Source organism: Crocodylus siamensis, chromosome 1 (genome assembly GCF_052110815.1).
Source record: "Crocodylus siamensis isolate JL-2025a chromosome 1, ASM5211081v1, whole genome shotgun sequence".
NCBI lineage: Eukaryota > Metazoa > Chordata > Crocodylia > Crocodylidae > Crocodylus > Crocodylus siamensis.
The window spans coordinates 104,137,707-104,162,552 of NC_143395.1; the positions used below are offsets into that span (position 1 = coordinate 104,137,707).

The 24,846-nt window shown below is 43.0% G+C and overlaps 2 protein-coding genes and 3 non-coding genes across 7 annotated transcripts; 4 read left to right on the forward strand and 1 right to left on the reverse strand.

The window, feature by feature from the left end:
* Nucleotides 1-88: 88 nt before the first annotated feature.
* LOC149873144 (uncharacterized) lies at nucleotides 89-15,397 on the reverse strand. 3 transcript variants are annotated; one of them, XM_090039338.1, is made up of 5 exons: nucleotides 15,091-15,397; nucleotides 13,944-14,181; nucleotides 7,791-8,043; nucleotides 2,398-2,760; nucleotides 89-2,201 (listed from the first exon to the last, which is right to left on the reverse strand). In XM_090039338.1, exons 1-3 carry the CDS (start codon nucleotides 15,238-15,240, stop codon nucleotides 7,895-7,897), a joined length of 537 nt encoding a protein of 178 aa, XP_089895464.1. In that variant the 5' UTR covers nucleotides 15,241-15,397; the 3' UTR covers nucleotides 89-2,201; nucleotides 2,398-2,760; nucleotides 7,791-7,894. The 3 variants fall into 3 exon arrangements, 2 of the variants coding, with proteins under 2 accessions (XP_089895464.1, XP_089895458.1); XM_090039332.1 differs by having other exon boundaries at nucleotides 89-2,760; XR_016441355.1 differs by lacking the exon at nucleotides 13,944-14,181 and having other exon boundaries at nucleotides 89-2,760.
* On the forward strand, nucleotides 14,904-19,308 carry RPS12 (ribosomal protein S12). The gene is made up of 6 exons (XM_090039355.1): nucleotides 14,904-15,012; nucleotides 15,118-15,164; nucleotides 15,404-15,520; nucleotides 17,321-17,423; nucleotides 18,174-18,275; nucleotides 19,213-19,308. The coding sequence occupies exons 2-6, from the start codon at nucleotides 15,151-15,153 to the stop codon at nucleotides 19,273-19,275; spliced, it is 399 nt and encodes a 132-aa protein (XP_089895481.1). The 5' UTR covers nucleotides 14,904-15,012; nucleotides 15,118-15,150; the 3' UTR covers nucleotides 19,276-19,308.
* Nucleotides 16,379-16,453, forward strand: LOC149873146 (small nucleolar RNA SNORD101). The gene has a single exon (XR_016440101.1). It is a non-coding gene; the product is annotated as a small nucleolar RNA SNORD101 (small nucleolar RNA).
* On the forward strand, nucleotides 18,018-18,106 carry LOC149873147 (small nucleolar RNA SNORD100). Its single transcript, XR_016440126.1, has one exon. It is a non-coding gene; the product is annotated as a small nucleolar RNA SNORD100 (small nucleolar RNA).
* Nucleotides 18,655-18,788, forward strand: LOC149873148 (small nucleolar RNA SNORA33). The gene has a single exon (XR_016440122.1). It is a non-coding gene; the product is annotated as a small nucleolar RNA SNORA33 (small nucleolar RNA).
* Nucleotides 19,309-24,846: the final 5,538 nt, after the last annotated feature.

The window sequence follows — 24,846 nt, forward strand, 5'->3', positions numbered from 1 at the left end:
GAATTTACTGTGCTCAGTGCACTTATTTCTGTTACGAATTTTTTATTTTCTCATGTCAAAAGTTGTCTTTTGAGCACATGACAGGAAAAGTGGGGAGTTGCAATAGGTTCAAGGAGGGAAGACAGATAAGAGAAAGACATAGATACATAATCATACATACACATGAATAGGTACACACACTCGTACATATGCATGTGTATATTCATATATACAAGTGTATATAGTTACACACATATATGCACAGATGTGTTTATGCGTATATTATATATACACACACACACACACACACACACGTGCATGTACCCCATATATCTGCACCCACATAAACATTTACTTACATACACATATATATGTACATGTTCATATATACACATACATGTGCATAGTTACATACATACATACACATGCTGACAATAGCAAGTCCTCTCAACTCAGTCATGGTAAGAGGATGGAGGAAGTGCTACAAGGACACTCTTTAAAGCATATCTTAAGAAGGATGGCACTTACGGTTGCCAACTTTGTTTGAATCTATTTTGGGAGGTTTTATCATGTGATCGATTTCGTGTATAGACTTGTATGTCAGGAAGACAAATGCACATTACTACTGTATTTAAAAAATCCACTGGACTACTGTATAAATTGGATTCAACATTCAATATTTATTTTAATGAATGCCCTATCATTGATCTCCCAAGTGACTCTCAGTCTCCTGAAGATTTACATCTAATTCCTGGAGACTCTAGTCTAGGGCAATCCTGGAGAGTTGACAACCCTAGTAGCATCAACCCTGCAAACTGGGAAGTGCTGCCTGATAAGAGGTCTCAAGGCGCTGCACCACAACTCAAGCTACAGCCCACTTTGAAGACAACAGTCTTGCTCAGGAGGCCGAGAAACAGCAGAGGAGGAAGAAAAGCACAAAACAACCTGGCCAACAGCTGCCCTCTGCCCTCAAAGCACCATCTGTGGAAAAGCTCACACAGTACGGATTGGATGGTAATCCAGACAGTTGCAAAAACATTTTTTTTCTTTATTTGCAACCTTTCAGGCACCTTCACCCTTCCTTAAGCACCAGAGAATGCAAAGACTGTAAAACTTCTCCCAGGGAGAAATGCAAATTCCTATTCCACAGGAGAGTTGGAGGGTATAGATGAAAACCTCCTGGCTGGAAAATTTCATTTGATGCGAATTAGGCTGGGGCACGCATCGACGTGCACGCGTACATGCACACACATGTATGCATATATTCACACAGGCACACCAGGTTCTCCGCGGAGAGATTGATGCATAAAGCGGTTCGTTTCTCTGGAGGCCACAAAAATCACAGACACACACTCATTAGATGGCACAAAAGGTGTATTTCCAAATAGGGTCAGAGCAGAGTCAAGAACTCAGATTACTCTGAACCAACAAAGGAATTTTGCAGGGAATATTTATCTCCTCCCTCCTGGGCACATGTACAGAAACAGGAACTCTTACAGCTCACTTCCGTTTCATACAAGCATACATGTGGTTACATCACTACATACATCGCATGTATAGTATAATTAACTACTTAAGTATGCAGGGCCGAGAGGTAAATATGCATCAGCTAATTAAGCATGCTCAGAGACTACAATAGGTCACCAAGAGTTCAAACCCCCCCCCTTTTCAAGGACACAGTCAGTTGAATTCCAGCTTCTGTAATCTGTATGAGAAAGGCTAGGGAGAAGCTGGGGGAGAGTCTGCGATTTAGCATAAGAAAAGCTGTGGCAAGGCTGGGAAAGGAAAAAAGTCCTTGGCAGTGTTTCTTTCTTATCAGGTGCAAGATGCAAGCTGTGCATTTCTAACAATATTCCATTTCTAACAATATTCCCCCCTCAAGATGCTTTCTGCTCCCCATTTTCATTTAGGCAGATCAAGATAATTACGAGGAATTTTTCTGAGTACCATGACTTTTGCTACATGACTTCTGCGCTTTGAGAGGGACTGCTGCAACTTGCATCCCTTCAACTGTGGTGGTTATCAATCTAGTGACAGTACTCCTAATGCCACTTGGAAAAGATCCCAGCTGCGGTTCTCATCCCATTCTTGACCAGTACTCTTAACATCCGCCTTATCACTTACCAACCATTTTTGGGCCAAAGGAAAAGCCCTCCAAGGCCACTGTTCTCCGGCCTCTCGGAGTCCCACACAGGCCCAGCAGTTGGTGAGACTGAAGGTACCTGCAATTTTTTCCATAATGTCAACATACAAATTTGTCCCTGGGGGAACAATTGGGGGAAGCGGGGATATAGGCTGGCGGCTAGGGCTGCTCAATCCTGCTTCTCTTACTACATAGATAACAACAAGGCATATTAAGATTCCCACCATATTCTCCCTTTCTTGAGATCAAATACAGCCTAAACTTTTTCTTTTTACCTTCTTGTCTAATTTTCTGAACTTTGATTAAGCCGTCTCAGGCGCATTTGGAGATCACCAGTAGGTTCACAGCTCCACTTGCTGGCTTCTTGTTCCGAGGACAACTCAGCTTCCGGAGTGAGTTCGTCCTGGGAGTTGGTGTCCTCTGACGCTCGTGGATGTTGTTTCACACGGGTATGGCGTATCCAACGGTCATGGCCAGCAATCTTTACAGCGGTGTGGGTTGTTAGAAGTACCTGGAAAGGGCCACTCCACCTCTCAGTCAAAGGTTCCTTTTTCCACCGCTGCACCAAGACCCAGTCTCCCGGGCAGAAGTCATGTACCGGTACGTCTAAAGGCAGACGCTGAAAGGAGGCTGCATACCTGTGAAGAGAAGACAAGACAGACTGAAAAGCAATAATGTACATATGAAGCTCGCTATTACCTAATTCAGAATTTACATTTTCTCGCATCCCAGGGGGTAAGACTCAAGGGGGCTTGCCAAACATAATTTCATATGGGGTTAATTTAATGCCCCGTCGGGGAGTGTTTCGAATGCAAGTAAGAGCTAGCGGCAATGCTTGAGGCCACTTAAGGTGTGCTTCAATACAGATTTTGGTGAGTTGCGTCTTTAAGGTCCTATTCATGTGTTCCACTTGTCCTGAACTCTGTGGTCTCCATGGTGTGTGTAGTTTCCAAGTGATCTTGAGAGCTTGTGCGACTTCTTGAACTACCTTTCCCACAAAGTGTTGTCCTTGATCCGACTCGATGGATTCAGGCAGAGAATACCGGGGAATGATCTCCTGCAACAAATACTTCACTACTGTAGCCGCAGTGGCAGTCCTGGTGGGCCATGCCTCGACCCAACCAGAGAGCTGGTCTACCATGACAAGTAAAAACCCATGATGTCCGGACTGTGGGAGCTCGGCAAAATCAATCTGCCATGCTTGTCCAGGGTACGCTGCCCAGGGTCTACCTCCCATTGGCACAGGGGGTTTCCTTCGAGGGTTTACTTTCTGGCATGTGATGCACCTGGTAGCAATACGCTGAGCTTCTACATATAGCCCTGGGGCTACTGCTTGGCGGATCACTAGATCACCCATAGCCAAGCCTCCCATATGGGTTCTTACATGAAGCTGATGCAGCACTTCCTGAACCAATGGCCTGGGTATCATGACCTTTCCTCCTGGTACTATCCACCACCCCTGGGAGTTCTTTTCTGCACAAGCCATCTGTGCAAATTTATCTTCTTCAGGGGAATACTGCGGGACTAAATCCCGGATGTATGGCCATATGGCACAGGACAAGGCCTGCCTGGATACTTCCTCCGCTTCTCCACCAATAAATGCGGCTTCCTTTGTTGCCGCATCAGCCTTTGCGTTTCCAAGCTTATGCTTTTCCTCAGCAGCCTTCCCATGGGCCCGCACATGAATGACTGCTACCTCTTTAGGCTGGTGGAGTGCCTCTAGTAGCTTGATAATCTGGGGGCCATTAGCAATTTTATTCCCAGAGGCCGTAATAAAACCCCTTTCTTTCCACAATAGTCCGTGTGCATGGACTGTAGAAAAAGCATAGCGAGAATCAGTGTATACATTAACCCGCTGGCCTGTCCCCAGCTGTAATGCTTGGGTGAGTGCAGTGAGTTCCGCGGCCTGTGCCGACCATGAGCTCGGCAATGACTCCCTCCATACTACCTTATCCAAGGTTACCACTGCACATCCTGTTCGTCTTTTTCCATCGATGACAGAGCTGGAGCCGTCTACGAAGTATTCAGCATCTGGGTCTTCAATTGGGTCCTCAGCAAGATCAGGCCGCACCTGTGTGGTTTGATTCAGGACCTCAAGGCAGTCATATGTCGGTTTCCCCGGCTCCGGCAGCAAGGTTGCAGGGTTCAAGGCTGTAGTATGTTTGAAAGTAAGTCCTGGATTAGAGAGCAAAAATATCTCATACAGTGATTGTCTGGAGGGGTTGAGAAACTTTCCTCCCTCAGTCCCTAGAATCTGGGGAACTCCATGTGGGGTGTGTACTTCCATGTCCGCACCCATGACTATCTTCTGGGCTTCTTCAACAACCACTGCTGTGGCTGCCACAGCCCGAAGACAGGCTGGCCACCCGAGCGTAACTTGATCTAGAACCTTTGAGTAATATCCCACGGGTCTCCAGGTTGGGCCTGATGGCTGTGTCAGCACCCCTGATGCAACCCCTCGATTCTCATGAACATACAGTCGATATGGCTTTTTACTATTTGGGATGGCCAGGGCAGGGGGCTGGGTTAATGCTGCCTTAAGCAGATAAAAGGCATGCTGCATTTCTTTATTCCATTTCCATTCAGTGAGACTCTCCTTAGTCAAGGAGTCATACAGTGGTCTAGCCTTCCCACCATAATCTGGTATCCATAGTCGACAGAACCCAGTTAGCCCTAGGAATGCCTGCAGCTCCTTGGGTGGCTTAGGTGAGGCTAGACCTTGGATTGCCTGTATGCGATCTGCACTCAGGGCTCTGACTCCTTTTGAGGGCTTATATCCCAAAAATGTAACTTGAGGCTGACATATTTGGGCTTTCTCTCTAGAGACGTTATAGTCTTTTTCCCCTAGAGTGTTTAGCAGTGATCTGGTGGCTTCCTCGCAGAGTTGCAAGTTTGGGCTTGCAACTAGCAGGTCATCCACATACTGGAGGAGAGTCACTGCAGGGTGTGATCCCTTCCACTCCTCCAAGTCCTTCTGAAGGGCAAGTCCGAAAATATGGGGGGCTGCTATGAATCCTTGTGGAAGAACTGTCCACATGAGTTGGGCTTTATGGAAATTATCTGGATCCTCCCATTCAAAAGCAAACAATTTTTGACTCTCTCGGTGAAGGGGAATGGAGAAGAAAGCATCTTTCAAATCTAGCACTGAAAATATTTCAGCTTCCCCCGGTACTTGTGTCAAAATCGTGTGTGGGTTCGGGACTACAGGATGGTCTGAAAGGACCTTCCTATTTACTGCTCGCAGGTCTAGGACCAGTCTGTATGAGACCCCATCTGCCTTCGGCACTCCAAGAATGGGGGTATTATATAGTGAGGACCCTTCCACTAGCCATCCGCACTTCTTGTATTTCTCTATTAACGGCTTGAGTCCAGCTCTGGCCGCTCGGCTGAGTGGATACTGCTTTACCCGAACGGGCCTCTCCCCATATTTGAGTATGATCCTTACCGGGGAGACCGACTTAGCTCGTGCAGGGGTTCCATCAGCCCATACCGAAGGGTCTACTCCAGTCATGTGATCTTCAGAACTTACTACAGGGCATCGGTCCTCCAGGAGAGCCATCTGATAGTTCGAGCTCTGCTTGACAGGTAGCTGGACCACCATCTGGTCGTCTCTGAAAAATATCTCAGCTTGCAGTTTTGTGAGTCGGTCCCGCCCAAGTAGTGCAACCGGGTAACTTGGAGAATATACAAAGGAGTGTTCAAGCAAATGGTCCCCCACTTTGGTGAGAAGTGGCTTACAAACAGGGAGTCGGGATTGCATTCCCTCAATCCCTTCCACAAGAACATTGCTGTTCATTAGTTCCTGCACAGGGGGGGTTTTCTGGAATCATTGAAAATGTAGCCCCAGTATCCACCAAGGCTTCAAAGTTTTTGCCACCAACCCTAATGGTTACCATGGGATCTTCTCGGGCTCCAACCCGAAGGGTAGTGGTCTTAGATCCCTGTCCCCTTCATTCTGTGTCCTCACCCTTTTCCTCTGCCCGCATGAAGTGACCTCTTGGTTCACCCTCTCTCTTCTCCTTTAACTTTGGGCATTCCCTCTTCCAGTGTTCTTTCTCCCTGCAGTAAGCACAAACGTCTGCTCCCACTCTTTCTCCTTTCTCTTTCTGCATCCGAGCCTTTCCAGGGTTACCTCCAGTTATAGCAGCTGCTAGTGCTGCCATCTGTTGCTGAGCCTTTTTATCCTCCTTGCACTCCTGCATATGCTCACGGTTCCCATATATCTTATATGCAATTTCCACCAGCTCTGAAATCGATTTCCCAGCACCTCCCTCAGTTTTCTGTAACTTCTTACAAATATCAGCAGCGGACTGACCAATAAACATAAGATTTACCATGCGTTATCTGGGGCTTCTGGATCTAGGTCCGAAAACCTGCGGAACACCTCATACAGCCTCCTGAGGAAAGCTGAGGGATCCTCTTCTCTTCCCTGTCTCACTTCATACAATTTAGACAGATTAGTGACCCGAGGCACTGCCTTCCCCATTGCTTCCATTATAATCCCCAGATATCGTGCACTCAGCTCTCTTCCTTCTGTGGTATGATTATCCCATCTTGATTCCTCAACAGGGCAGGTATCACGCAAGGTACGACCAGCAGCTCCCTCCGCTTCTACCCTGGCTGCTGCAATGCGCTCTGCTGTCCCCAACACTAATCTCCTCTCCTCCGGGGTCAGGAGGGTTTGGAGCATCATCTGGACATCAGCCGAAGTGGGTCGATGGGTTTGCCCAATAGATCGAAACAGGTCCCTCATCTTTTCAGGGTCTTCACGAAAAGAGGGGCTCTGATTCTTCCAGTTAAATAAATCTAAAATACTAAATGGGGTGTAGACAAAAGTTGCATTGCCCCCCTCTCCGATAACCTCTCACATTGGGCAATTCAGCACCGGCTGTGATTCTACAGTCTTGCGCAAATAATAGTCCTTATTCCCTGATTCAGATGGGGCACTTGGCTGAGGCTCACGCTCTGAATCATTAGGTATGCTTTGATATGCCGGTGGTGGTTTCCCTGAGGGAGGGAGTGGTGGTGCAGAGGGACTGGATCCCGAGGAGGTGTCTGATTCATCCTCGCTACCTGACAGGGTGACTGGAGAGCGGGTCCGATACTCAGCCAATTCAGAATTCCCCCCTCATTAGACTCAGGGAGTACAGGTGGTCCTCCTCGAGTCTTTCCTTTAACAACCATCACATGAGACTTTACTAAGCATTTCTTAATCCAAGGTGGCTGATTTTGAACCACCCACAACCAACAATCGATATAAGGAAATTGATTCCAATATCCGTTCTGCATAACTATTTCATGGATAGCTATCACTTCTTTTACTACAAAGGATCCTTTCGGGGTCCAGTGGACCCCAAATGTTGGCCACTCGAGTTGACAAAACTTAATTAAATCACCCTTTTTCATCTTCACTCCATAATCTGCCTGCTTTGCAAATTTACTGAAGTTTTGTAATATATAATTTAAAGGCATATCCGAGTTTTCCACACGGGAGCAACCCACACCCATATTAATGCCCACAAAAGTGCGTCCAACGCACACCAAATACCAAAAGATCCTAGTTACAGACGGTTCGCAACAAAAACCAGGCCGAAAATCCCCCGGCAAATCGAACACGTTTTTGTTCCCAGATCCAGACCAAATTGGGCAAGGGAATTCGTATACTCACCCAGATACCCCAGAGATCTCGATCAGAATGCCAGAATGTGTGTCTGGCGTCCTCAGAAACCAAAAATTTTGCACAGGAGCCTTTAATCTCTCAGGTATCCTGACTCACGTCTCAAACCCCCTGGGCGAGCCCAAAGAGGCGGCTCGGTGCGCACTCCCCGTGGTGGCAGAGACGATCTTGTCACTGGGCCCCGAGGTGATCCAGAGACGTCCCATCTGGGGTGCCAGATTGATGCATAAAGTGGTTCGTTTCTCTGGAGGCCACAAAAATCACAGACATGCACTCATTAGATGGCACAAAAGGTGTATTTCCAAATAGGGTCAGAGCAGAGTCAGGAACTCAGATTACTCCGAACCAACAAAGGAATTTTGCAGGCTGTATTTATCTCCCTCCTGGGCACGTGTGCAGAAACAGGAACTCTTACAGCTCACTTCCGTTTCATACAAGCATACATGTGGTTACATTACTACATACATTGCATGTATAGTATAATTAACTACTTAAGTATGCAGGGCCGAGAGGTAAATATGCATCAGCTAATTAAGCATGCTCAGAGACTACAATAGGTCACCAAGAGTTCAAACCCCGCCCTTTTCAAGGACACAGTCAGTTGAATTCCAGCTTCTGTAATCTGTATAAGAAAGGCTAGGGAGAAGCTGGGGGAGAGTCTGCGATTTAGCATAAGAAAAGCTGTGGCAAGGCTGGGAAAGGAAAAAAGTCCTTGGCAGTGTTTCTTTCTTATCGGGTGCAAGATGCAAGCTGTGCATTTCTAACAATATTCCATTTCTAACAATATTCTATTTCTAACAAGATGATGGCCTTCATTATGTTGCCGGCATAAGGTGCCCGAGGGAGGCAACAGTTGGGTTTGTTGCCTGGTGTGCATCGTGTCAAATAAATACACTGGGCTGGCCTTCTTCTTCCTCCCCCTTTTTTTTTTTTCTTTTTTTGAGTGGTGCTCTTGTATTTATAGATAATAGTTTTAGTTTGCTTGCTTTTTAGAAGGATAGGAGATTGCAGGCTCCATAGAAAGAGCTATAAAGGTTGGGCAAGGGTGGGGTTTTGGCTTGTTTGAGCCTGGAGCAGAAGGACTTTTTTGACATTTATGGTTTTTAATTTTTTTGAGTTACTTAGGGTTATGCCTAGTGACATCAATAGCTTATTTTTTTGAGAATACTTAACAAAGTTTTGGCTGAGTTTTTTTATATTTTGAAGATAAAAAGTGATTGAGTGTTTGAGGATTGGGATTTTTAATGCAGAGGTATAATGAAGTGCTCAGGGAGGGGGATGCACAGACTTTGCGCAGGAGGGCATTATAGTACGCAAATAAGAGGAGAGTAATTAAATATAATATAATACTGGTGATTAGGAGGTGAAGGATGCTTGTTCCTAGGCCTCTGAGGTTGGGCAATTAGCTTTAGAGAGAATCAAAAACAGTGGGTTTACGTTTTTGACTTTTTTATTGCTTAAAAGCTTGTTTAGCTGACAAAATGTGTTTGTTAATATTTTGGGAATTTTTTGGGATATAAATATAACATTTGTTTTTAATTAGAACACGTACCCTGCCCTGAGATGTTAAAATATAATTTAGAGTCTGACCGTTTTGAAGTGATAATAAACAAAGTTGATAAATTTTGGAGTTAAGGCTTTTTTTAATAGTTAAAGTGTTATTGGCAAATTTTGTAAGAAACACAGAAAGTTGACGATATAGTTTGGCTAATTGGCTCACTTTATATGCCGGGAGAAAGATTATGTCAAGTCTGTTTTGTGATGAATTTAGTTTTTGTGTTTATTTTTGTTGCTGTGTGGGAAACTAGTAGGACAGGGTGAGGTTTTTTTTATTTTTCTTGGAGGGGCTTATTTTTTTAGGTTTGAACGAGTACGGAATTTTCCGGCTGTAATGAGTGGACTGGAGCATTTAGTGGAAGAGGCTGCAAGTTTTTAGTGTATTTATGGAGAGAAGAAAGAACAGTAGACAGAGAGCATATATACTGTGACAAAATATTATATTTTATTTTTTACTCTCTTGCTAGAACCGGCGTCCCGTTTATAGGCCATGTTTTTTTAAATATAATTTTAAAGGGGCTAAGCCTTAATTTTTTCTTGGGGAGGGCACGGATATGAAGCAAAGTAAGGGGCAAAGTATAGAGCTATTGCAGAGGCCTTCTGGTAGATTTTTGATCGATGACGCTTGAGGGTCTGATTTGTACGAGTATTGGGGATCTGGGAGCTCCCCCACTGATGGAATGAGGGCATGCATATGGGTGTTCAGGTCTCGGCGTCCTCAGGGTGGCAGCATTTTTAGTTTTTTTGTTTGTTTGGGCGTTACCCCTGGCTATGTCTTGATTTTTTTTTTGATGCGTTTTATAGTGTATTACTGCTACTGCCGAGGGAAGTTGAATAGCTTTTAGGAGTCGGAGAATTTGGGGTTTATATTTTATTGGGGAGCTTTGGACTGTTAGCAGTCCCCTTTGTTTTTATAGGCTAGCATGGGCATGCAGTACTTTTAAAAGCATATTTAGAGTCAGGATAGATGTTGACCCGTTTTCCTTTTGACAGTTTTAGTGTTCGGGTTAGGGCCACCAGTTCAGCAAGTTGAGCAGATGTTTTGGCGGGCAAACTCTTGGCCTTAATAACATTATAAAGGGTTATAATAGCATAACTTGCTTTTTTTTGCTTTTTTACAATAATGCTGTTGCTATTAGTGTACTACTTACAGTTAGCATTTAGAAGTGGCTGATTTTGTAGGTTTGTACGGCTGGAGTACTGTGCATTTATGATGTTTAAACAATTATGCTTTTTTTTTTGTTTTAGATAAGAGAGTAGTCGGGTTAAGGGAGGGGCAGGGCTGCAGAGTCACTTTAGGGTTTTTTAATAACTTAGTTTGGTATCGAGCCACTTGAGCTTGGGTGAGCCAGAGATTTTCTTTTGCGTCTAGCAGAGCCTGGACTATATGAGGGGTATATACTTGCACACCTTTTTTTAGCGTTAATTTTTTAGTTTTTTTAAGTATTAGGGCAGTTGTCGCAACTGCTCGTCAACACGCTGGCTATCCCTTGGTAACTGGATTAAGTTGTTTAGAGAAATAAGTAACGGGACGTTTTTATGCTTTTAATAATTGAGTAAGTATTTTTAGAGCCATCCCTTTTCGTTTATGTACATATAATTGGAAAGGTTTAGAAAGATCTGGTAAACTTAGGGCAGGGGCTTTAATTAGTTTTTTTTTTAGTATTTTAAATGCCTTGTTGGCTTTTGAAGTTTAATAAAAGGGGTCATGGTCTGCCCCTTTTACACAGTCATATAGTGGTTTTGTTTATAGTTTAAATTCAGGGATCTATATTTTGTACAAATTTGCCATGCCAAGAAACGCCCTGAGCCGCTTACGGTTGCTTGGGATGGGAATTTGGCATATAGCTTTTTTTTGCTTATTTGAAAGCTGGCGCTCCCCCTGCCTTATGTGAAATTTTAGGTATTGTACTTTGGGGAGAGCAATTTGAGCTTTATTTTGAGCCACCCGATATCTTCGAAGTTTAATAAAGTTTAGGAGGCTTACTGTGGCGTTAAGGCAAGAGTTTAAATTTATGGCAGCAATTAATAAATTATTTACATATTGTAACAAGAGAATTTTATGTTTATTGTTTTATTTTTTTAAGTCTTTAGCTAAGGACTGGCCGAAAAGGGTAGGAGAGTTTTTAAATTTTTGGGTTAATATTGTTTAACAAAGTTGTTTTTTAACTCTTTTTTTGTCCTCCCATTCAAAAGAGAATATTTTTTGAGAGGGGGGGTTAACTGGAATTGTAAAAAAAGCGTTTTTTAAATTAAGAACTGAGAAATGAGTAAACTGTCCTCTTATGGAGGTTAGCAAGGTATACGGGTTTGGGATGAGGGGATGAATAGTTTTAACTTGTTTGTTAATTGTCTTTAGGTCTTGCACCAGTCGATATGTGTCATCAGGCTTTAGTACAGGCAAGATAGGAGTGTTTTAGGCTGAGTGACACTCTTGCAGTATGTTGTACTTTAGGAAACAGTTTATAGTTTCTTGTAGTTTTTTTTTGGCTTTTTTTTTGATTGGGTACTGTTTGATTTGTATCGGACTTTTTTTTGGTAGTAGTTGGATATTAATGGGGGTTTGATGTGTAGCCTTTTTGGGGACCCCCTTTGTCTATATTAATGGGTATATTTGATCTTTTTACTGGTTTTACTTTGGGGGAGCGTTTATAGTCGAGGGTTTCACCGCGAGGGTTATTATTTATGCATTTTCAGGGGGCAATGTGAGGATTATTTTATTCTGGGTAAAATGCAGTGATGCACTTAATCGACAAAGCAGGTTTTGTTCTAGCAGGGGTGTTGGGCAATTTGGAAGGTAGACTAATTTGTGAGAAAGAGCCTGGTCTCTGAGCACATTTTGCAGGAGCATATATGGGGCACTGAGGTTTTTTTTTTGTGGCACTTATTATGGTGAGAGAGTCCGCTACAGGAAGTTAAAGAGGTTGATTTACAGCGGTCTGTGCTGCCTCAGAGTCTATCAAAAAATTAATTTTTGAATTTTTTACCCGCATTTTTACTCGGGGTTTTGGGGGTGGGGTGGTTTGTTTTCCCTGACACCCCTACTCCTGTCCTTCTGCTGTTATTACAGGAGTACAGTCTCTCCCTTTCTCTGGGCAGTCATTTTTTCAGTGTCCCTCTCGCTGGCATAAGGCACACTGGTTTCGTCCTAGGCCCGTGCCTACGACCCCTTATATTTTTGCCTCTCCCACTTACTTGTGGCCTTTCTCTGACTCTAGCTTGTACTGTTGCTATTAGCATTTTAACTTGTCTTTTTCTCCTTTTCTGAGAGTATATGCTTTGTTTGTAGTCTTCAGGATTTGTGTTACAGACATACTCATTAAGTCTTTCTTCTTTTGTAACTTTTTTTTTATATCAGGGGCTGCGCGGCTGGTAAAAATACTTTTTTATAATTGTTTTTGTCGCCTGGTCATCAGGGTCTGTGTTGGTATTTTGCCAAATGGCATCTCGGATGCGCTGTAGGAATGCAACAGGACTTTTTTTTGGCTCTTGTACTATTTTATACGGCTTTGCTTAATTATTATGTCAGACAGCCGAGTGTCTGAGTCTATGCATAAGCAGTTCTTTGTAAGAGGTAAGACGGGTATGATTTATAGGATTGTTAGGGTTTTATTTAGGGTCTGCTAGGGGAACTATATCTGCCGGACCAGGAACATGGACAGGATTTTTTTCATGCCTCCACTGTGTTTTCTCCCTTGCTTTGAAAATAATTTGATTTTGTTTTACTTCAGATAATAAGGTTTGCATAAGGATATCATAATCGTTTCAATTAGGTTTGTGACTAGCTAAACATCTTTTAAAGACAGAGATAAACTTACTCGGGCTAGTTGAAAATTTTTCAGCCTGTGCTTTAAAAGCCGCCAGGTTCACTGGGTTAAAAGGTACATGGGTGTATACTTGCATGGTCTGGGCTGCACGTTTATCTGCCCTAGGCCGGGCTATTATAGTTTTAGTAAGTAAAGAATAATATTTCACTGAGGGAGGAATCTTTGGAATCGGGGGCATCTGATCTTTATATGGTGGAGGTGTTAAAGCCGAAGGGGACGCCGACTCTGGCATTATAGTGGTTGGGGGGGAATGTTGAGACTTAACACTGACAACTACTGATCTTGTTGGAGTTAAATTACACTTTTGCAAAATATTTGTCTTATTTCGTAAAGTCATAAACAATTGTGCATACAAATGTTTATTCTGTCTATTCGTTCGCTGACAAAATAGGAGTAATTGGAGGATTGTATTGTAGTTAATTGACTCTTTCGGAGGCTATTTTTATTGATTCTGTAGTTGATATTGAGGCTACTGTATGGAACTTTTTAAGATTATTTTTAGTCATTAAATCTGACTTAAACAGTTTCTAATTAGTCAGAATGCATTTTAAGGGTGTATATTGTGTTTTGTCAACTGTACTTTGTTTTTGTCTATACTCCAGGGAGACACTGGGCATCCCCAGGTCTTACAGGGAGACACTGGGCGTCCCCAGGTCTTAACAGGCAATGCTCAGACTGCTGAGCTTATTTTATTTTATTTGAGGGACCGGTTTCACACCGTTGCTTACGATTGCTTCTTTATTATTAGAGTGCATTGTACCGTTGCGTTTTTTGGGGTCGATCAAACTACATCTCTGCTGAGGCCCCCGATGAAACCACCGGTGCGCGCTGGGCGTCGGTTGTTGCTGCAAGTCGTCAACTCCAGGAGGGATCCGGGCATGGCAAAATGTTAGCTTCGAGCCCCACGTTGGGCGCCAAAAACTGTTGCCGGCATAAGGTGCCCGAGAGAGGCAACAATTGGGTTTGTTGCCCGGTGTGCATCGCGTCAAATAAATACACTGGGGGGAGAAGTAGACAGATTTTATTTGAGCTTAAGTAAAAGGCACAGGGAGACTGTATTGTTTTAAATCCTGTGCACTTAACTTTGCAACAGCAGGATTTTATATCTTGGTCAGTTTTACTGTCAGTGATTTTTTTATCAGCTGGCCTCCTTCTTCCTCCCCTTTCTTTCTTTTTTCGAGCGGTGCTCTTGCATTTTACAGACAATAGTTTTAGTTCGCCTGCTTTCCAGAAGGATAGGAGATTGCAGGCACCATAGAAAGGGTTACAAAGGTTGGGCAAGGGGGGGAGGGGTTGGCTTGTCTGAGCCTGGAGCAGGACTTTTTCGACGCTCGTGGTCTTCTATCTTTTTGAGTTATTAGGGTTATGTCTAGTGACATCAACAATTATACCAACAAAATAGTTAGAAAAAACGGGTCTTTGCCACTACACCCCTCCCCCCCGCTGCACACGCCCCGTCATTACCGCAGCAAGGCGCATGCGCACACCCAGCCCGCCAGCTGTCAACTCGGGGGCAGGGTTTGTTCCTCCCCACCCCTCCAAACAGCCCTCCCCGCTGCGAACGGAAGCGCTTGGGGGCGCCCGGCGGCACGAAAACGAGGCTGAGAAAGCGGCTGGGAACTCTAATGACTAGGGGGTGGAGCAAGCAGAGGGGAGAGGCGGGGCGGGGCAGGGGAGAAGGAGGCCCCGCCCCTTCCACTGTGCCTGCCGGTGCGCGGCGGATCAGGCAGTGGGGAGGGCAGCTGTGCCGCGCGCTGAGGTCCTCGCGTCCTTAAAGGCGCGCGGGTGAAGCTCCGCCCCCCTCTTTCACTGGTGACTTTCGCGGCGGGGTGAGCGGCGCGTGGTGGCTGGGCCGGGGTGAGGGGGGGGGAGGCGAGTTGGCGCGCGGCGGCGCCTGTGAGGCTTACCGGGCCCGTCTGTGTCTTGTTTTTCAGCGACCAGCCGGGCGGGAGCGACCCCCACCAACCATGGCCGAGGAAGGGTGAGGGCCGCGGGGGGGCGCGCGAGGCAGCCCCCGCTGCCCGGGAGTTTCCGCCTCGTGGCCGCGGGCTGCGCATGCGCGGCTGGAATGCTGCGGGGCGGTGGGGGGGAGGTGGTTTTAGGGGGACGCTGGGCCCCCCCCCTTAACTAAGCCCATGGAGTCGCGCTCAAGGAGGGGGAAGATAATGGGGGGAGGGGAGAGGAGATGGATGTGTATGTGTAAGCCACCTGCCTGCGCAGCATTACTGCTGGAGGTGTAATGGACGTCAACACTGCCCTGCAAGAAGTGCTGAAGACCGCACTGATCCACGATGGCCTGGCGCGGGGCATTCGTGAGGCCGCCAAAGCCTTAGACAAGTGAGTACTGTCTGCCGATGGATGCTGCCCTCATGGGGGGGCTAGTCATGCGGCCAGGTCATGGTTGAAAGTGGGGGTGCTTACTGCTTTTGTTCTAGTGCTGCAGAGCTGTTAAAACTGGTTTCACCAGGTGTGACCCATGGATGACAGATTTGATGCAGGATATGGGAGGGTGGGGGATGTATAACTGGGGTGCATAAAAGCAAAGATCTCCTGGAAGAAGGAAAAGAGCAGCACCAGTGTTTGGCGTCTTAAGAAATCCAGGTATACGCTGCTCCAGTTCCTCCAAGTGGACTCTGCACAGCCCCTTGCAACTTCTTCAGAAAAGAAGTGCTATCTTCACGGTTGAGGTTACAGTGCTCGGGCTTCATTTAAGTCATTCACATGCAGTAATTAAAATGTGCCAGCACCAGCTACTGCCCATTTAAAAACCTTCTTTTGAAAGGGCTCCAAGTTTATATAGCTCTTGCCTGGGTAGGCCCCTACTACAAGTACCTTTGAACATGATTAGAAAGTAGCAGTGTGTCCTTTGGGATTATCTGGTTTGGGGCCAAGTAGTCTACCTTCAGTTCGAGACAAGATATGCTTAAATTAAGTGTTTCAGGGTAGGCAGAGCTGTCGGTAGCTGTCTGGTAGTTTTTAGCTTTTTAAATTGTTTTTATTTGGTGAATTTCCGTATAGTAAGTGTTATGGTAGATCAAGACAACATAAAATGGAAACCTAGAATTTCTGGGGTACCAAATAATGTATATATGCACATTCTTGGTTTACAAGGAGAGGTAGAGAAGGGCATGGTGTAAGTAACTTACTAACAGTTGTAGGCTTACTAGCTTTCCAGACGCAAATGGCACTTACAGTGTTTGAATGATGACTTTTCAAAATGTCGGATACCCCTTCACTCATTCTATGAGTGAGAGCAATAGTCTGACAAACCTGTAAGTTAAGGCCCTAGGCCAGCAAAGATGGTGAGAAATTAAGGGAAGGAGGGACACACAATTTGGAATTAAAATTTCTCAGCCTGTTTGGTAGGCATGCCACTTATGAGCCCTGTGCCCTCATGTAGTATTCTGATCCAATCCTCCTGCCCATGCCCAATCTGACCCTGCTTTCTGATCCCTGCTTAATTTGCTGCTTTGCTTTCTGTTTTCTCCCCTATCTGTCACTGCTGCCTGTCACCTCCCCCCACCTGCTGCATGCCACACCGGCTGCCCGTGCCACCTGTAACACCTGTATTATAGGTCAGCCATCTCTAAAGCAAGGACTTTTGCTTTTGATGCTACCTAGCTTGCTAATGTAACAGATTGAATAAAAACATGGGTTCTGTGTGCCATAGGGTTATGATACCAGTAAGTATTCTTTAGAAAAATTTTAGCTAAGGGCCTGTCCCATCCCAGTGTTGCCCATAATGGTGTCCTGGTGGAGGATGTTGCTTCATCTGCTGGAATCAGGGCTGGGTCTAATGGCTTTGATCCTCCTAATGTCCATTTTTTTTCGGTGGGGACAATCAGGAGAGATTGCACCTCCTTTATAGGGCGTGCCCCCACCCTCCTGTGACAGCTCCCTAATTGAAATGAATAGGCTATGTGCCGGATTTATCCAAATCCATGCATTTTTTTTAAACCTGAGGTTCGGGTTGAAGTTGACAATAACTTATTCATGATAATTCTCTTACAAGCAAAGTCTAAGTGTTTCAGAAATGTCAGAATATACTTTTATTATAATTTTAATTAAATATTTTAATTTGTGATTTGATAGGAATAGTAAGTACAGTATTAAGTTCTATCAATATTTCTGTTTTAGACGCCAAGCCCACCTTTGCGTTCTTGCGTCAAACTGTGATGAACCAATGTACGTGAAGCTGGTTGAAGCACTTTGTGCAGAACACCAAATCAACTTGATAAAAGTGAGTATCAATTTTGGGTGCAAATGTTGAGGTAGTTATACTTGGATGTGTTTGTACTTTGCAATAAAATTTAACAAAAGCATTCAGTTTGATAGCTGACTTTGATTGTAACTGGGGAGTTGAGTTTGAATGAAATTATAAATTGCTTGTAGAATATTTCTTTGGTTTTTACTTTGTGGCCACCAAGACCATGTGGTGCCATAAATGTTCTGGTGCTGTGTATTTGAAGTAAGCTACTTTAAAAACAGTTATGCATTTCTGATTTAGTTTGTCTACAAGGTACAGATCTATTCTGCCTTCTGCCTGACTTCAGATTTATGCAGTTAACTACCTTTCTCTACTTAATCAAAACCATTCTTACTGTAATAACAGTGCCCTCCTGCTATGTGAACAGCACAGACTGATAGTGCAAGACCATATGTAAAGTAAATGGCAAAAAAGGAAGAATTGAGAAATGTTTTACATAAAATACTTATTTTGTATATCAGAATTATTTTATTGTCACTTCTGTCTATGAGAGGGATTTCATTAGGCAGAAACACTTTTTTTTTTAAACACCATTTTTATTGTAAAATTAGTCACCTTCATGTTCTGGCTGTACGATGATGATAGTTTGGCTCCCTCTACTGATAATTGTGAGGAAAGCAGCCACAAACGTTACCCACTATTTCTGAGTGTACAGCAGCTTTTAATTCTGTTCTGATGTGTCAAGAAAAGTGCCTTTTCTAACTTGTGCAATGTCTTCAACAGGTTGATGACAACAAGAAATTGGGCGAGTGGGTAGGTCTCTGCAAAATTGACAGAGAAGGAAAACCCCGCAAAGTAGTGGGCTGCAGTTGTGTGGTTGTTAAAGTAAGATAACCATTAGTTTCAGAATTGTATAATGTAACTAAAATGGCGTGGGGGTTGCCACTTTGGAAGCCCGTTGTAGCCGTGAAACTTGCTGTCTGCCAAAAATAAATTAATGCTTCCTGTTGTAAATTAGGCATATGAGATTCTTTTTATAACTTACTAGTATAGGCTTTAGTAATAGGATTCACTTCTTCAGCTTTAAATTTTAATCTTTGACTGCTGATTTATAATAGAAGCTCAATAAAATTTTTCTCAGGTTTGGAATAATTGAATGCATTTTCCAAAATAATATCAGTTGGATCATAAAACTAATTTAATACCATCATTTATTGGAGAAAAACACTTGGTGTTTGGGGGGGGCAGTTTTTTTAAATTGCAAATGCCAGTAAATTATGTCTGCTTAACTTGACTGTGTTCTGCAGAACTATTTACAATTACACTGGCAATAATAAAGCCACAGTACGAGCCTTAAAGATTTGCTAGTCTTTGAGGTCCCTGAAAATGGCTACACTTCTTTACAGTAGAAGGGTAATGACATTTCAAACATTTTTCTCTTTATTAATTGCAAAGCTTGTAATGGTTTCTGTGAAAAGTGTTTCACTTATTTTAATTTTATTTTAAGGTTAGCTCAGGCATGATAAATAACAAGTGGTCTTGTACTTCAATTAAATCTAATAGCCATCACTGTTAAGTATTTATCAGGGAACAGAGGAGAGAGGAAAAACAGTATTCCAGCTTTGAATTTGCTCAGGGAATATAATACCATCATGGGAACACAGCGCTACTGCCTTTTGCTGACAATGGGGGTATATTTAGGTTATTTTGGGTGTGGGGGGGGATGGGGTTTAATGAATAATTAGTGTAAACCAGATATAGTAATTCTGAACAAGTGTTTACTTTTTTAATGGTTTGTATGTTGTTAATTTTGTGTTTATAGGACTATGGCAAGGAATCTCAGGCCAAAGACGTCATCGAAGAGTACTTCAAATGCAAAAAATGAACTAAAAAATAAAAACGTTTTTCAGATTGATAAGTGTATGGTTCTTCATTTTTGATGGATGGGCATCTGTGATCTTCACGTGAGCTGCAAAAAACACATTCATAAACTTTTTTTTTTTTTTCACCTGCAATTTTTTTGGAAATTTTAATTCTGCCAACAGTATCCATTTAAAAATTGCATGTTGTAGGGATGTCTTAGCTGTTGCTTTGGACTGAGGGAAGAATTCAGAAAATATTGCATCTATAATGAAAATTTGGCCCCTTTGACTGAAACAAGTGAAGTGCCTAAATTGTTACCCAATTTTTTCTGAGATGTAGCACAAACTTGCATAGTATTTTTCTTGTATTGATTACCACTGGCTACATTTTAAATGCATTTTCCCCACTTCTGGAAACTCAAATTACTGGTATGAAGTAAATAAGACTTTGGGTTGAAGTGGGTTTGCATGCTTTTTCACACCAAACATGAAGAATAATTTGGATTTTGGAATCACTGTGTGTAGAGGGGCAAGAGTTTTGTGCTTGTTCCAGTTTGAACATGGGCTTTAGATGTGGACAGATCTAGGCTTTGGATCGAGAAGTACAGCAAAAATATTCTTAAGTGGCTCCATTATAAATAGATTCTCAAGTAATTTTTGTCCTCTTGATCATGATTCTTTGCTGTCTTATGTGAAATGTGCAGTTAAACATCACCCTGATTTGGTAGTGTTTTGGTTAATGTGTGGAGAAGGTACTGGATATTTGAGTTGAGTAGGAAGTTCTAATGCCTATATTGTGCTAAATTATAGTAGAGGGAGTTTTTCATTTGGTTTTTTTAGTCTTTTAGAAAGTCTTGGTAATTTTCAACTACAGCGAGTGGCCATCTTGACTAGAATCTTGTTTTTTTTTCTCCTTTAAAACTGCTTTGATCAAAATTTTTATAAACAAAATGATAACCAAAATCAAAATGCATGCCAGTGAAAGATGATTCTTCAACCATATTCACAGTTGAATCTCTTGGAAGTGTTTTAATAATAGTAACTATTGGTTACTATTGGTGTTGAGACTTCTGGAAGGGCTATTCTAGTGGCCTAATGCAAAATCCTTTCAAATGCTCAGCTGTATATGCCTAAAAAAAGCCAGATAGGGGTTGATGTTTTAATTGTATGGCCTTGTGCCTTACTCCAATTTTCTTTAGATGATCCATATACCTTATTGTTGTATAATGTCCATTGAATGGGTGGCTCTGACTTGGACCTTTTCTGAAGACTTCAGATTATACTGGTGATTACAGAATTACTCATGAATTCTGTGGGGCTACATAATTATAATCTTTTTGGAGCAGGAACTAGTGGAGTAAAACTAGTATCTACTTTGGCACAAATGTTTAACCAGAGAATGAGCGAGAGAATTACTTGATCATCCTGATTCTTAAATATTAAATTCTCTCAATACATTGGGTGGACAGCTTAGGCTGCAGGATTCCAGAACACCAGCCCCATGCAGCACACTGCAGCTCTTCCTGGCCCCCCGCCCCAGCTTGCTCTCCTGATTAGTTGCCAGGCTGCTGTGAGGGTCTCAATGGTGGGGTAAGTGTGTCCAAGGAGCAGGACTGGGGGGCGGATGAGGGCAGCAGCACTCCACTGCAGGCTACACAGGTACCACTTGTCCCGAGGGGGGGTGGGGGGAGTTGCACATAACAGCTATTGCCACCCCACAGCACTTTCCAATGGTAGGTTGCACATGCGGCAGCACAGGCTGCTGATGGGTGGTGCGCAATTAGCCAGGCACGAGGCCCATCCACAGCCTATAGAGCCATATGTGCAACTGGCTGTGGGGAAGCGGGGCGGTCGGTAGTGGCAGCTGCTGCATGTAAGCACCCCACCTGCTGTCCCGCACCTGGCCCTTGCCACCAGAAGGGGTACACTTGCTAAAAGTTTGAAAATCCCTGATCTAATACATAATACTCAATGGTGTATGTAATACTCCATTTTTCTATGAATTTTTCCAGTCTCCTTTTGAACCAGGCAGAATGATGAAGTTCCAGAATACCCTTTGGTAATGAGTTCAACATGCTTGCTACCTGAAAGAGCTTTTTAATTTCATTGTGTGTTCCCTAGTTCTGGTATTGTGAGCGACTGGTGTGGACTATTCATTGTTTATATCCCAGGCTTCCTCAACTCCTTGTCTTGGTATGCCCACTTCTATGATCTATCTCTTGTCCTCCTGTTCAGTGGTTGGGCAGTTTCTACATTGCCTCAATGGCACTAAGAGGTAGCAGTACTCCTAGCACCATGGTGGTTAGCAACATGCAGAAGCAGCACTTGCAGGAGAAATCCTGCCCAGCCTTTGAATTATTGAGTTTGAGCCCATGTGTAATCCAATAAGCACATAGGAGCATATCTAATGCAGATGGAATTGGGATTTAGGTACCAATTTCTGTGAAGTCTACTAGACTTTTTTTCAGAGCTTTATGACTTGGCTTCAGTGTGGACCTTCAGAAACAGCAAAAAAACACATCAGTATGACATGCTGCTACCACATCTGAAGTGCTTTAAAATCTAAGGGTGCTAGGGCTTCTTAATAAACCAGTGACGAATTTTTAATGAGCAAAGTGATGTACTGTATTTTGTTGCATACAACCCACACCTTTTTCACTAAAATAAGCTGGTGAAACTTGATGTGTTATATGAGAGAACCAGATTTCCTCTCCCCCTCCCATGATTGGAAATTTGGTTGTAGGCAGGCAGTGGCATCATTTATTGTTGCAGGGTAGCAGAGGGAGTGGTGGCAAACTTTTGGGCTCATAGGGAATCCCTAGGCCAAATGATGTGGTCCTGTGCACTGGATTTGGCCAATGCCCAGGGTTGGTCTGCAGGCAGGACCAGCATGTGAGGTCACTCTGTGCGTGGGGTCAGACTCAGGCTTGGCTCCCTAGTTGCTGTTGCTGGCTTCTTTAAGGATTTTTTAAAATTCATCCTGCCTCTTAAAAACAAGGTGGTACATCCTGAGGGGAGGTAGTGGCATGTGAGAAATATCTTTATATTAAATTTAAAATACCTTTTAAAAAATTCCTTCATTCACAAAAACAGTGGACCTGCTTTAGCCAGAACACTTCTTAAAAATACAGTATGAAGCCAACTTCTAGGGGGACTTCAGCCCTAAACTGTTAACAGTGCCAAACATCAAATAAACAAGGTGTTAGAATGGGAATATTGGTGACTTAGCCAGTGATACTAACTCCACCTATGGCATGTTTGTGAGAGAGGAATCATAACATCTACCAATTGACGTGCATATTGGGCACTGGCTGCAAAATAATCTGGCAGTATGAACCGAATTCTTACATGTTCTTCTGTATTTATATCACAGCACCTAGATTCACCAGATCATCAATGGATCTGTGCTAGGCACTGCAGAGCAAAAAACAAAAACATCATACCTGCCCCAGAAACTTACAAGAGGGGGGAAAAAAATTCTCCTAATGGAAAAAGCTGGCTTGTGGAACAGGACATACACTTGTGGGATGTTCTTACAGTAAAGAAGAGTGGACCAACTTTAATTTAATTAGATTTCATAAGGTCTAGCTTTTTAGTTGCTGATACTTATACTGTCACAGCTAGAACTCTAGTCTCTAAGAAATTTCTTCTCTAATTTCTCCTTTCTGACTGTGGTAGTATGAACCAGTGTTAAGACGAATGCTACACAGGAAAGGGTGACAGCTTTTGTGTGGCCTATTTACATGCGATACTGAAGGTAAATGGGAGAAATTTAAATGCATTGGTTAGAAGGGAAATTGATGTTCTCTGGCATAGGTACTAACAAAAAATATAGCCCCTTTTTTGCTTTTTTTTAAATAACGCAGCCCTTTTTTTTTTTTACTAACACAATTAGTATTTTATAAAGTAATCTGTGTTAGACTAGATAGCAGTGTTTATAGATGTTCACAAGATCTAGAGCCAGCCCTTTTGTTGTTCCTGAATTTAGATTTTCTGCAATACAGGTTTGAGTTCTGAGATAAGAGCAACACATCTTTGGGGACAATTAAATAACATTTGTTTTTCTTTATTTTAATACTATGCCTAGGGAGCATAAACACTATATTATTGTTTAAGGCTGTAGTACTGTTAAGGGACTCTGTTAAGGACCACTTTATATTGCAAATTGGAATGTTGTAACCAAGGTCTCCAACTCTATTTTAACTGCAGTGTAGATATGTCCTAAAGGACTTTTATTTCTCTCTCTAATGCTCATAATCTAAGAAATTAGAGACCCTCACTCCACTTACAACATTTTATAGAAAATTCTACCGTTTTCAGCACATTTTAACTGATGATACAGCCAAACTGTGTCTGACATTTATTTTTGTGTGTCTGTGATTGCAGAGACAAATCAAAATATCTTTTGCTTTACATATTCTAAATTACATCCTTTGGAATACCTTTTAAAATTAAATATAACATCAAAACCCATTGAGTGAAAATCTTCACTGAAGACGGCAGGAGTTTTGTCATAGACTTTTGTGTGGCCACCATTAAGGAGCACTGAGGAGTTTAGGAAAACTCCCCACTGTTGCTTTTGCACTAACGTTACGACTCTGATAGGTAGGTAGTGTGCTTGTCACCTAGCCCTGTACAGTCATAGCATATTACTTATAGTGTATTGTATTGCTTTGGCAGATTTTTATAGTGTAGTGGTTGGAAGTGAATTTTATAAAAAGTAATCTGTCTAGACTAAATGGCAATTCAGAACATTCAGTGTTCTTGGATACAGTGCAATGATACACCTATCAATAATAAAGAATATCTGTTTTAAAAAATCAAGCCCCTTTTATAATTAAAAATTGGGGATCTCAACAAGTTTCACTGGAAGCTCATAAATATGGTAGAGTTTATGGTTTGTTTTTCCTCTAGCTTACGACCTTTTTCCCCAGATGTATTTGCCATTTGCTGAGTTAGTGTATATGTTAAAATCAGTTTATTTAAGCACAGGAAGCAATCTTGCTGACTCATGAGGGTTTTGAGTCCTGTAATCCTTTGACTATACCTATGCAGATTGGAAATTATTATAGATTTCATAGATTTCATAGACATTAGGGCTGGAAGGGACCTCGGGAGATCATTGAGTCCAGCCCCCTGCCCAAAGGGCAGGAAGTCAGCTGGGGTCATAGGATCCCAGCAAGATAAGCATCCAATTTACTCCTGAAGGTGTTCAATGTAGGTGCTTGAACCACCTCCGCTGGCAGACTGTTCCAGACCTTGGGGCCTCGGACAGTAAAGAAATTCTTCCTTAGGTCCAGCCTGAAACGGTCTTGCAGGAGTTTGTGACCGTTCAACCTCATCATCCCTTGGGGCGCTCTGGTGAACAGACGTTCCCCCAGATCCTGGTGGTCACCCCAATAAACTTATAGGTGGCCATCAGATCACCCCTAGTAACATTCCATTCAATCAAACCAAACATCAGTTCACCAGTTAAAATACCTAGTGAAATATTTACTATACCTTTAAGATCCTGCTTGCTAGGATTTTATCTGGTCAAGAGTTAGAGATCTTAAACTTGAAATGGCATGGCATGAATGTTACTTGAGCTATAT